We start from the raw sequence: 14,525 nt of genomic DNA, 5'->3' as shown, positions 1-14,525 counted from the left end.
CATCTTCATTACCCTTCACAGGATACTACACCTTCTTCTTCCGTCTTGGTCAAGAGATCCTTCTTGGAATCACATTCTTTTTATACCCTCTCCTCCAAACCCCACAAAGACCACTAACATTTTAAGAACTACCACTCTTATCACTTTATCAGCCTTACTTCCCCCCTCTGGAAACTCTTAAACAAAGTCTCTGCCACTAGGATATACATCTCCCTGAGCTCACTGATCCTTCTCCATATCTCCCAGTTTACGTCCCATAGTCAACATGTACGAGCAGCTCCTGTTGGTTATTACATGCCTTCATGGATTTCCAAAAGGCCTTCAATACTGTCTGGCATAATGGACTAAATGTGAAAATCCATCTGTGTATAGCTGGGTTATTCTCTTTCTTGACGGTCGCACTGCACAGATGCTCTTTCAAGGCACCCTCTCCACATTTTCACCTAACACGCAATGTCCTGCAAGGTTCCATCCTCAGTACATTCCTGTACATCTGTGACATTCCATCTCATATTCCTATTGACTCCCCTAACACCTTCAGTGCTATCGTCATTTAACTGACGATACTGTCCTCTGGATCTTTCAAAAAACGTTAGGCATCCTCATTTCACAGACCACTGTCATCCAAAATAACTACCTTCTTACTGCCTTCAATGGCATACCCAACCCAAACCATCACTTTTTATACCCAACTCTGTTTCTTCAACTTTAATACCTTCAGATTCACCAGAATCAAATTCGTACCAATCCATTGGAAATGGTGTAAATACCTGCTAATAATTCTGATGAAAATCTACAGATTGCTCTCAGAAACTAGTATTAGCACAAAAATGGTGCCATCTAAGACAAATTCTACTTAATATTTACATTGTATACACCCTAATACAGGCTAGGGATCCTTCACTGAGTGCAATCTGTCAATTTCCATATGAAAGTATTTTCACAGTTTTCACTGTTCCTTTTACTGTCCTTATTACAATTTGCAAATATTTTCAATATTAAATTGTTTTATAATCATACCCTAACAATGCTGATTACGTAGCAATTACAAATAAATAACTACTTCTAATTTTAATTTACCATTTGTAATGAGAACACTTAAAATCATATAAATAACGTAGGCTAATTATTATGTAAGGAGAGGAGCGAAACATTGCCACAGTCTGATCCAGAGGGAGAACCTTGCACAATCCTTTTTATGGTTCTTCTTCACCGAGCGGATAGGATAACTTAATTTATTTAAAAACGTTACTTATGATGGTGATACAATATTCCCTATTCACTCGTTTCACAAAAAAAGGTTTGCTAATGAAACAACAAATATAGTATATAGGCTAAGCCGACTATAATCAACGCCGTTTTTGTCACACATCTCACAATGTGGTTTTTTGCGGTGCGTGTGTGTGTTGGTGTTCCGGTCTGGAACAGACCCTAGTGCGAGCGCTGGTAGCTATAGTTGTGCGCGGGCCGTCGGGATTACAGCATCAACATGAAATCTCCACCCCCTAGCCCTGAAAAAGGTAGGCGAAACATTTAATTTGCTTGTAATACAACTGAAGTTGCATTGGTGCTTTATTTCATATCAATGTTATCAATCGTGTGCAGAAAAGTTTAGAAATCATTTAATGTGTTTAGCCTAAGGATGGTTTTTATTTTCTGAGAGTTTAGGGGATTTGTCTTAGTTACTAATTGTCGATCGATTTTGATTTCATTGCGTGGTATAGATTATCACCTTCATTGTATTATATCACAATTGCATTTATCCTCATTCAATCATTCAAGCAATCAAGTCCTTCAGTTGTATTCGCGCGCCGCCGCCGATATAATTTTCACACCGAGGAACTTGTACTCCGCTTTTCTTCCAAAATTCATCGGTAGGATTCTGTATTTTTCAACCACTCAGGAATTTTAAAGATATGTGCGATGTTACAACAAAAAGTAAATGAGCTGAAAACACTATAGTTTCCAATTCTTCCAAAGCTGTTATGTTTAAGTTTCTCTAATTTGTTGTTCACTGCCGACATGATGGATCCTCGTCTCTAATATGGAGTGTGTTTTTGTGAACTTGAAACGTAGGAAAGCGAAGGGGAATTATTTTCAATCCAAAAATAGACATGGGGGTCTATAAGGGGTAAAAAAGTGAGGAGACATATTAACCCCAAATGTTATAAGCTTTGTTAGTTTTTTGCTACCGTGACTTTATGTCGTTATTTGTTTACTCGTGTTGATTGACACAAACAAATGTCTCAGACCATGCCCAGAATTTACCTCCCCCAGACCACGCCGCCTTCAAACCGTGCCGCCCCCAAAACCGGGCTACTTCTAGACCCTGCCGCCCCCAGCACGCGCCGTTCCCACACACACAAACACCATTAAACTGAGTTAACCAAAGATACATACATACATGCACACATACCTATATTGTATATACTTATACACTAATACAAAAATACAAACATGTACAAAATCAATTTAAATACACAAATAGTTTTAGTATATGATTGGTTATGGCGAGTTTACGTTAGTTTAAAAGACTATTGCGGAAATTTTCCATCGTGATTATTTTTAAAAAAAAGTTCTCACGACGTTTCGGTGTGGAATCTCATCCCGTTTTCAGGTGAGTAAGTATTGAAAACATAACAAGAAAAATATAAAAACTCAGCCGACGATGGGAAAACACAATTAAAAACCACAAACAGAACGGTATACTGTGTACTGTAGCCTTCCCCCAAACAGTAAGCGAGCTGTCACTTGGAAGAATGTTAACATTTTTTTAAGTGGTTATCAAATTAATTTGAATAAATAGAAGGGTGCGATGACAAACTACGATTTATTCATTTTTCTGAGATCGTGATTTTCTTAACTTTTTATTGTAATTAAAACAGGAATTGTTCAAAAACCTTCTCATATTTTCTCTTGAATTCTTGAATATTCTCTTGAATTTTTCTTGAACAAATTAGTTTAAATTAGGGTACTTTGAGGTTTGTTATACACTGTGATAAAACATACGTTGCGGCATGGTTAACCCACTGTTTTTCACTTATGAGTTTCATTTTCAAACACAATTCACTAAAATGACGTCACTGATTGCATTTTGAAAACCATCGAGTGTAAAACTCTTACTGATTTCTCAAGATTTAACTCGCATGTCTAAGTCAAGTACTTCTTATTGATATTACACCAAAGATATACATTGTTCAACCGAAGTATAATAAGATTTTATCTCTTATTCCCATTATATCGTATTAAGATTGCATTTGAACTGACGAACAACAATCATCACAGTGACGACCGGAAATCTAGATTAGTTATAAGAAACTTTTTTTAAAATTGATATCTTAGTGAGTACTAAATAAACGCTCGGTGGATGTTTCTTTTTGTTTAATAATGGCTCAGAAAGTTAAACCCATACTAATACTATACAGAGTGCCCTGTAAGTAAACAGCTACTCTAGAAAATGGTTCTATGGTTCAAAATAAAGAGAAAATCCAGAATAATGTGTTTCCCAAATTTCTTTGTTGCTACACAACCACCATTTCGTATTTTTATATAAAAATGCGGATCTTAGAATTTTTCCAACCGCTCATTATGAGGTATGTTTATGGGTTGGTAACTTAAAATTTTGAAATGGCAACCCTTATCTTGACCATATTCTCTGCGAAACAGCCTCAATCTCCAGATACCTAAGCATTCTACCTTAAAAAAAAAAAAAAAAAAACATCCAAGTTATATTATAACGGAATCCTGATCTTTTTTTTCAATTCAATTCATTTATTCAGAAAAAATAAACATTCCATATAACTTTTTACATTAAATAATCTGAAATTAGGTCCCTGCAAAGCTAAGCTTGAGTGCAGGGACCGAGTCGCAAACATCAAGTGAAATAACTATATAATAACAAATGCATAGAATATCGATTACATTAAATTTTGACAAAAATATATTACTATAAGCTATATTATTTTTGCGAAATCACTATTATAATTCTAATAGATAATTACTACATCTATGAAATAGAATGGTGAGGTAATGTAAGTCCGAGATTCAATTATCATGAAGAACTATATACAACTTTTAATCTAAATAGTATGTAATAATAGAAAACAACACTCAAATTTTTATAGAAAGGACAATACAAAAGGTAAAAAAAATCTAGCCTTAATGCTTTGCCGAATCATCTAAAAATTGAGTCAGACCCTGTAATTAAAAAAAATCTCAGAAAATTACTAATATCTAAATGCTACTACCGTGTCCGTGAGTTTATTGCTGACGGGCAGTCATGGGCATAATGAGTGCATTTCCAAACAAAATGTAAAATTTCAACCAAATGTAAATAGCTTATAGCATGTAGGATAAGGAACTTTTCTCTATACATTTGTATGTATTACTGTAATTGACGTAACCAATGCATGTAACTTATGCAAATCTGGTTAAATAAATGACTTATGACTCATAAGAAACCTAAACATCATATTGTACACATTGTTTTGTTAGAATATAGTCTTACAAACCATTGAACTTTTAGGGATTGGCTCATTCGCAAGAGCCTTAGAGTTGACAGATCTTGATTTGTGTCCTCTGTCGACTAAAAGCTTGATGAGTTAAAACAATAACGAGTTGTTAAAACAGGACGATGTTCTTGGAAGGATAAGAATCGCGCCTGTGTCCAGGAAAACACACGGTTGTCGATTCGGCTGACGCACACCTTTGATAAGGGTTCCATCTATTAAGCTAACTTTGTTTGTATCAGTAGGGAAAAGCGTTGTTATGAGTAATTTTATCAACGAATTTTAACTCTTTATAATCCTCAAGTTCTTCATCGACCCATGTTTGTGCATGGGGAATTATTACATCTCTACCTACAACTATCTCTAGTTGCGCTCAAGTCGTTGGTTTCCAGCCATAGGATCACAACCCGTCGTCCGATAGCTCAGTAAAGGCTGTAAATACGTTACTTTGGTCTGACTTCTGGCATCTGTTTGAACTTCAGTGTTTGTTCTGTGTTCACAGTTAACGATCCTACTAGGCTCTATACCGGGTTCGATTACAATTACAGTTTTCCGCTGTTATATCTTTCCTTTCACAAATGGTGTTTGTTGAATATATTTTTGCAGTGTGACGTTGCTACAGAATTAATGAGCACTAGCAAAATATTTTCAACAATTGAGTTATCGGTAAATATGGTATTACTGCGATTTTTGTTGTATTTGACCCAAGTGACGAGTTGAGACGTTGATTTCTTTAGGTGCGGAAACGTCGAGTGCATAATAATAATTTATTCGAATAACTAATGAGCTTAGAATAAGAGACGATTTTATTCCATGCAAAAAACCAGTTCTCCTCACATACGTTGCAAATAATGCCGTTTTGGGCGTTGGACCGGTCCTTCCAATGCCACAAACTAGTCATGCAAATCTCTTTAGTCTACTGATTTTCCCCATTACGATCGCAACGGAATAATTACTTTGGGAGTTGTCTGTAATACAATGCACAAAACATTAATTTCTATATAAGTTACAAAAGACCAATGCCCTTGTACGGTAATCTTTAGCACTGTTTACACAGTTTTAATTCTGTACGTATTCATTTTCAAGCTAATGAACTAATAAAATGAGAAATAATAACCTCAAGGACCACAGTGGTAATTTGCATGGGTGCGGAAATGCTATCCTGGGGTCTAAATACAATTCCTACTAATATATAATCAGTAATACGTTTTACGTATGTAATAATATTGTCCTGTTGGTCCCGCCGCAGCAAACCTGCAGACTAAGCGAATTTCCATTTGCCTGGTTGGATTTTCACTTAAATATTTTCTTATCCTGTCAGATTTATTCTCTATTTAAATAATATTAGGATTGCTACTGCAGAGAGGGTAATAAAGCGTGTTTTAGTAAAATATTAATAGCTTAGTATAAAATAAAAAAATTTGACAAGTTTGATCTAATTAGCCTATATCAATAAACAAGCAAAACACAACAGTTTACTCTCTCTCTATTCAAATAACATTGGGATTTTAAATTTAGAAATTTTCAGTAATCAATTTACCGTACAACCCCAGTTCAATGTACTATGTTAATTGTTTTTTAGACTCTTCCAAATAGTCTAGAGAGAAATTGGGAAATGTTATGTTTTGAGGATCAAAAATGAGAAAAACAATGTTCACCCCATAAAACCCTGTTTTTATGGTCCGATCATGCTGGTTCGTGAACTCATTTGAATAAACGTAGGTTTACATGTTTATACCAAATTGCATCAAAACCGGATGATTTATACTCGAGTGATGTTTTAGTATTGCAATTAAAAGTATTTTACTCGTACACGGTAACAAATTACTGGCATATAGCGGTACAATGTGCTAGTAATCATTTCGTAATCATCACACCACTATTATTGCGCGCAGAGAAAATAGGTTTGTCGCGGATCATCCTCATTTAGTGAAACATAAACTTCTCATGTTATAGAGAACATAAATCAAAACACACGCTTCTAGCCTTTTCTGTCGATAACAATACGTCGATTTGATAATATATTACATAATTTTTGGGATTTATTTCAAAGTTACACAATCTATTAACAGTTGAATAAGATGTAGTATTTGGGGATAACGGGATAAAGAGATTTATTGAAGTGAACGGCGTTTAGATAAGTGTTAGTGAAGTGCTGAGCGGGTTTTTACTTTGACCGCAGTAGTGTGTAGTGTATTGTTGTAAGAGGTTTGTTGATGATGTGCTAGGTGCTTCAGTGCGATATGGAGTCGACCGAACAGATTGTAATTCAACCTCGTATCAAAGGTAATTTCCAAAGCTTAATTTAAATATTGAAACAGAAATGCTGAATGGCACGCCTACAGTAGTTTTGACAGAAAGAGTCCCAGAAATACCCATTATTTTGTCTTGTAAGGAATCCTTTTTCCATCTCAAACTACACAGTATTTGTAATTAAAATCATATGTTTCACGTCAAATATTTGAATGTAAACAGTAACATAGATTAGATTTTTTTTGGATCGTGATGAAAAGTATCATACTGTATCTTGTTCAAAAAGTGTTTTCCCGGCTATTGCTCCATTTTCTGCAAGAATGGTAATAATCTTGTCTCCCGTAAAATTCTCTTTCATGATACGAGCTATGAAATGTACTATTTGGAGTTGGAAGAAATTGATGTTTCTAGAAGGTACAGCGTGTTTTTTTTAACGCAACCCAAATAATTACAACCATCGGTGAGACACTTTTTAACGACAAAAAACAGCTCATATGTTGGTATCCCTACATTCATCATTTCATTGCCGATCAGCTGTATGCATTATTGCATAGTTAGTGTTGTTCCTCGTAAATAAGACTCAACTTGTTTTTTTGCAAGCTCAAATAGAGTATGTATCGTAGGTCACAAATCCAGTGTCCTTAAATTTATAAAATTCCATGAATTTATTGTTTTAGGTACTAGAATTACACATAGAATCTTAATTTTAAACCTTTTTGTCATAAAAACAATGATTTACTTTGTACAATACATAATCTTTGAGATTTCGAAAACACCTTGTTGATTCTTATTTAAAATAAATTCCAAATAATACTAAAACTCATAGAAACCTATGCAACAATGCATATCAGCTGATTGGAAGTGAAGTAAAGTAAACAGGTATACCAACATTTTAGTTTGTTTTGGCGATCAAAACGTCTTACGGTACTTGTAATTTGGGTTGCGTTGAAAAACACCCTAGCTTGAATACATTAAAATAATATATTCATTTCCATTTCATTATTTAATATTCATATAGGTTAATATTCATATATGTTTATGATTTACTCAATACCTTCGAACAAATCACTCCGGTTTATATGCGGGTTTGCAATATTTCGGATTAGTAAATTGTGGCTGTTTTTTTTTCAAAGGTTTTACTCCCGCCCCTGTTCCTTTTTATTAAATAAAATATTGGGTCCTTCGGATAAGTAATCTGTATGGGTATCACGCTGTGATATAGTATTTGTTTTCGTAATAATCTCATGTCGATGTAGACTTTAGCTGCAGCTGTAAACATTTCTATAACATAATAAAGTTTTTCCCTAAAGTTACAATTGTAGAGACCGAAGAAAGAACATTTCCATTTTCCAATCCTGACTCAACATGTGCGGTTGTCTGAGTCACAAATGGCGATGGTGTGATGTTCCTTATCGCAACAAACTGCTGTGTAAGCTGCAAATACTTCAAATGTTCTTACCTGATAAGTTATGTTGCTTAGAATTATGTTGATTTATATTTCTACGAACTATTGTATTCATGTTTTACCTATGTTCTCAGCTACATCTTTTGTTTACCCATTTTACCTTTGATTATATCAAATTTAAACGACCACCATACCCTACAGTCCTACAAGCCCGCATAAAATGATAAAACGAGTTGACTAACGAAACTATCTTCTTGCCAAATTGTATCAACATTTTATCAATAAACAAGCAAACCATAGCATTTTCTTTTTCTCCATAGGAATAACATGGGAATCTTAAATGTACAGATTTTTGGAACTAGCCTATTTCCGTAACCGTCAATTTTACTACTTAGGTTCAATGTACAAAATTGTTTGTCTTTTTTGCTTTACATGATGGCTGTAATAAAAATTAAGGATTTCCATGTTTGAAGGTTAAAAGTTTGAAAAACCCAACTCAATCTAGTTTATCCACACATTCGTACCAAAAGTCACCAAATCGAACAAAAATTACTCGAGTTATTGTGTTTACAAACACACGCACAAGTATAAAAGGTCTAACTGTTTATATAGGCCTACATATATAAATATACATGTATAAAAAGTGGATCGAATTGTGTTTTGGCCTCTGGGGACATCAAAACGAAATGTAACCCGGTTCTGGGTCTTTACGTGCCACCACAGATAATATTGGTTCCTTAGTCTATGGTGCCGGTAATATCTACTTCCCTTTGGAGAAATTCGCCAGTGTAAATTCTATTATCTCGTAATATTAGTGAACGTTGTTATGTATAAGGTGACAGAACACTGGTCACGTTGTTAGGTATTTTATTTTCCATTATTATCTCTGCAAGGCAGTCAGATGACGTGGCTATCGTACTTATCAACAAGCTGACTTTTCCACCACCTTTATCTTCAGGTTTTGATTGATTGTTTTTTTTTCTGGAACACCATACTCTTGCTTTTGTTATCGCAAGTTTTGTTTTGTCGCATCAATTCTAGTAGATGGAGTTTTTCATTGCAGATTTAGATTCCTCGTCGGGAATCTATCCAACTTACAGCTTAAGTTGGGCCGCGAACCACCGGGCCATGACTAGACAACAAAGCCTTCGGTGATTGCCTGGATTTAAACCCAGGTCCCCAGGACTGAAGTCTCACACTCTAACCACTAGACCCTTGGTTTTATAGTGTATTATAGCATGTCTCTGTAAAACGTGTTCTTGAATGACTAGTGTTCGTTACCGATTAAATCTTATGATGTCACATTCTCAATTACAACTTATCATCTTGGGATTTTTGCACATTATTGTCGAAAGGGAATTTGATAAGAGGGCAAGATTTCCCAATATCTCATGTTAGTTGTCTTTGGTTTTCTTGTGTATCATGTAAAAAGCCCCGCCGCAGCAAATCTGCATACTAAGCGAATTTCCATTTACATATCCACTAAATGTTTCCTTGGCTGATTTAGTTCCTTATTAAATATAGTAATATTAACTTTGATGAGTACCTATGCTCGCTGCTACAAAGAAGGTGTGGTATAATATATAGCTGTGAGGTAACCGATCGGACTATGGGAACTGGGTTTCGCGGAGGGTGGTTACCTCCCGCTATCTCCGCGTCCCGCCACCTCCGTGTACCGCTATCTCCGAATTTCAGAGTGATACCTATAATCCTCGGTTACTTCCTGCGTTAAGACTTTCCGTCCAAACCTAACCTAACCTAACTTAACCTAACCTAACCTTACCTAACCTAACCTAACCTAACCTAACCTAACCCACGGGTTTAATTTTCATTAAATCTTCCATCAACGGGGCTTCGCAGCCGTGGATGCAATGACAGCTAACAACGCAGGCAGTGACGGGATTATAAGGGTCACTCAAGAATTCGGAGGTGGCGGGACAGATTTGGGTTCGGAGATGGCGGAACGCGGAGATAGTGGGAGCACACGGTCCGATCATGCTGGTTCGCGAACTCGTTCAGACAAACGTAGGTTAACACGTTTTGGATCATATTTATTCGAGTTATCTTGCTAAAGGATATAATATATATTTGAACGGATGGTGTTTTTAACCTCTGGGTACATCAAAACGAAACAGTAAATCGGCCCCGGGTCTGTTCTAACCATAAGACCTACGGTAATAACTTATTCCCTATATGGGAAATTCGCTAACAATGCACGGGAACGATGACGTGGATAGCTCTTTTTTATGTATGCTTCAAACACTAAGATCTATTTTATAACTAAATAAATAATTTCGGTCTCAGGAGATTTCGGTTTATATTTTATTAATTGAATATAAACAATACGTTCAATTTGTAACACAAAAAGATATTGTTACTCTGTCGCGCCAAATATTTGCCTATTTATTCAGTGATAAAACGAACGGTGCGGTAGCTACATAAGTGAATAAGTTATCTGCGAAAATGTTCATAATTTATTGTTGGTGTAGGCCAGTAATTTCCTGAGCAAGTTCAAACTACAGTAAATATAGTTTCACGAGGAAGAATGATTCTGTTTACATGTCTGTTGTAAGAAGCAATTCAAATCTACTTCAGGTGACAAACACTTAATTATCTGACCGTAGTTAGAAATAATTGCCAGACCCGGCCAATCACTAACCCTATGGGAGACTGGTATTTCGGCCTGACCACTCAATGTCAAATCCTTTTGGACGTTTGTCGTTTTAATACAATTGAACACGAACAAATGAATGAATAAACAGAGTATTCATTGGCTACAGATTTAAGTTGAGCATATTAGGACAGAGTTATACATTTGTCTACAGTCGAAAATTCATTTGTGTTTTAATTAGCCCAAAGATTTAACAAATCCAAAAGGAATTTGCAGACATAGGCAGTGCTACCAGTGCGTCTGCTAAGTTGCTGTACATATATAAAAAGAAGTTGTTATTTAATGGAACCTTTTTTCAATGTGTATTTTAAAGAAGATAAGTTTAAGTTGCTATTAAATAATAAGAATCGATATTATCGATTGTCTTTACAATATCATGATTAGTGATCATTTTACGTACGATATTTGCTACTCAAGTTTTACAATTGTGTGTTAAGACGTTTCTACTAGCACACAAGAAGTCACATACGAAACTGTAGTAGTGGTACTTGTAATAAATTAATTTGTCTTCGACAATAATATTTTGTCTCCAGCCTATGTTCGTAAAATAAAAGGTATATAATTCGTAACCGTTGGCATTCGAGGATCTGCCTAACTTGGTACTCAAATTAATGTACTCTATCATTTGTAATTTTTTTAAGTTTTATGTATTTTAATACAATCAACCATCCAATAAGAGAAATATCGACAGTAATTAATTTTCCTATCATAGTGTCATGACACATAAACAATTAGCGTACTATGCAGCTTTTCAAACAATATGTATCACGCAATAATTCAACACACAACTATGACTGTATGAATTTAATTTAACTTCATTTAAAACGTTGTATAAATTAAATAGTAAACTGAAACCCCCTTTTTACACCCCTTCCAGTGGTCGAATCGTTTTCTAAACAATTCAAATACATTTAGATCTAAAAGTTTGATAAAACGGATTGTTTTAATACGCTATCGTCGTTATTGACGAGGGTACAAGTGTGACAATTCGTCCTTTATCAACCAATTCAATGTTACGTAGTCAATCATCGTAGTCAATCTCTATACTGACCTTGGCAATTTGCCCAGGACCATGAGTTAATTTTTGGGAATCCCATTCAGTGTTTCGAGAAATCTTGACGCATTTGAATTTAACCTCTTTATTCTTTACTCTTTTACCTCTATTACTCTTTGTTCTATGAATAAAAACACTATTACTGTTACTCGATTACAAAAAGTAAAATATTAGATAAAAATGTGTTAAGTATTGATTTAAGTATTGATAAATAATTTTCGCTTTTAAGATTGCATTTGAATTGCGTGATGCTCATATTCTACCAAAGTTACCTGATATACTTTTGGTTTTGGATATTATAACAACAAAATGAAACTACTGAAAGAGCAAATGAAACTTTAAGCTTTTGGTTGTATGGTCCATCAGTACTGTACAAAATTAAAATTTACACGTGAGGTATTATAAAAAATAACCTGTTATCGTTTGTGTGGGATTTATTACCTATAGACTATTTCGTATATCTTACAACTTGAAATTGCGATACTTACTTGCTTCCCTAGCCTAGAGTTGGTAGAAATGCTTATTAGTCGCGGCAGCGTATCTGGGTGGTCACTCACTGACACATCTAAAATTTTATAATCTAATTTGTTACCATTCAATTAGTTTTTTTACTCATATCTACGATCTCTTTCTAAACCATGGCAACGCCCCTTCTGCTGTTATTTGGTTAGGAGCCTGTTCGGTCCTTTGTTGTAAACTGCCGACATTCGACCGGCAAAATTGGCTTACAAACCGGTTTTTTACATCGAGTGCAAATAAATGTTTTTAGTCAATCTCTCTTATTTCGGGCGTACCGAAAAAAGGCCCGAAATTTCAGGTAGACGCCGTAAAAGGGCCAGGGCCCTCTAAGGTCTATCACAGGACCTTCGAAAAAGGGCCCGGGTTCTTCCTACAACTTTCACAGATGGAACGACAAAGGAGAAAGAAACAATAGCACAGTTGAAACACGAATTTATTTAGGTTACGAGGCAATTTAAAGGTTAGATATAGGATGCGAATTTGGTTTGTTATTTAATTTTTAATAGGCTACTAACTTTAAAACTTGGTGATCTAAACATATCCAACTATCTGTTTGTCCTCTTGTAATTTAGCCAAAAAGTAGAGCAATATTTTAGTTTATAAAATACGTTATTAAGAATTTGCAATGTTATTAGAACATTCAAAATACGTATAAAATAACTATAGCCTATTTAAAACTAGCTTAAATGAGATAAATAATCTGAATTCAAAAAGCAGGCTTAATTACAAAAACCCCTAAAGATTGTTATACAAAAATTTTACATTTTAGGCCGAACAATCGCTCAGTTTTCTGGTATTATTTTACGTGTTTTATTATATTACAATTGTATTATCTTTATCCTGCACACTAAAATGTTGAGAGGCTCTAGGGATTGCCTCCCGTTCACTTCAGGTTGCAAGAAAGTTTGTGGAAGACTCTCTTTGCAAGTTAAATATTATGTTTTACTATAAACCTAAATATAGTAAACATTTTTAAAATATAAACATTAACCTTGGGGGTTGCCGATAAGTAGGTAATCTCAGGGGTAGGGTATTTAAAAAAAAAAAATCAAACCAGCTCTAACATGGAAAACAGCTTTCCTCCCTCAAAAGTGATGCTGAGCAATTACTATTACAGCAAAGCCAACCCCGCTCTCCAATTTTCAAGTTTTGACACAACGGTACACAAAATTGTCCCTAATGTTCTCCTTCCCATTCTGACTTATAGGTAGCTTTAAACATAACGATTAGACTAAAACAACACTATTAATTTACTAAAACACTAAACATTACTACTACATAAACTGACATATATTCATTTAAAAATCAATTTAATCACTCAATACCCTAAAGGTGGGGTGGCTGCCGGTAACATTCCAAAGTCTTAAAGTGCCATGAGTCAGAGTCCTCCTCCTCAGGGGGAAGCGGAGTTAGTGCCTCGCAGCTAGTGCCATCCTATTTTTTGCCGTGGGGGTAAAAATAAACTGTCAAAACCGTTAGGTACTGTAGTTCTGAGTGCCGTGTTTGAATCCCCAGAGCGTAAGAGTGATTCAGGGGAAGGATATTATTGGAAGGGGGTGTATTGGGCAGGATGTAACGGAGACCGGGTACAGTTTCTGAACTGGGCTAAACCTGATTTCATTTTTTTCATAATCAGCAAGTTTGGTTAGGTTATAACAGTTTCATTTTATCCCTCAAACAAGTTTTGCTCATCCTTTCCCCCTCCCCCCGGACGATCTTTCCACTCCCATACCCGCCGTACCATTGAACCGGTCACTGATACCTGGCTGGCACTTGCACCACCAAGCCTCAGGCTGTAAATTTACCCTCGTCTAAATGTTTAGGCAACTGGCACTCGGCCATGCACTCCTCCTCAGGTGCCTGTCGAGACCCGGGCCCTTTCTCCTTTTTTCGGTAGAGGATTAGTGACGGAACCTTTTTGGTGTCCAGTTATTTCAGCCGCTTTCATCAGGATGATTTATATTTTATATCTGGCAAATTGTCATAAATATTGGTCTTATTTTAGACAATCTAAAAAGTCAATCTTAAAAATCAAAAAGTTAAAGTGATATTTTCAGACGGTCCATTGACTTAATATTTCCGCTTTACACATTATCATGAAGATAGGTATAAACT

The 14,525-nt window shown here is 35.4% G+C and overlaps 1 protein-coding gene across 5 annotated transcripts in view; it reads left to right on the top strand.

The window, feature by feature from the left end:
• Window positions 1–14,525, top strand: part of LOC128998681 (battenin) — a 35,221-nt gene that overhangs the window by 4,934 nt on the left and 15,762 nt on the right. The window contains exon 1 of one of the 5 annotated variants that reach the window (XM_054424915.1): window positions 1,460–1,520. The exons of 3 other annotated variants lie outside the window; for them this stretch is intronic. In XM_054424915.1, the coding sequence (XP_054280890.1) occupies window positions 1,490–1,520 (31 nt within the window). In that variant the 5' untranslated portion in view covers window positions 1,460–1,489. Of the gene's footprint in view, window positions 1–1,459; window positions 1,521–6,527; window positions 6,795–14,525 lie in introns of those variants that run through there. One more of the 5 variants, XM_054424914.1, reaches the window with a different exon arrangement.

This window comes from Macrosteles quadrilineatus, unplaced genomic scaffold (assembly GCF_028750875.1).
Source record: "Macrosteles quadrilineatus isolate MER2022 unplaced genomic scaffold, UCM_ALF_1.0 Scaffold_7__1_contigs__length_78375512, whole genome shotgun sequence".
In the NCBI taxonomy this organism is placed as follows: domain Eukaryota; kingdom Metazoa; phylum Arthropoda; class Insecta; order Hemiptera; family Cicadellidae; genus Macrosteles; species Macrosteles quadrilineatus.
This window is presented reverse-complemented; position numbering and strand designations above follow the sequence as displayed.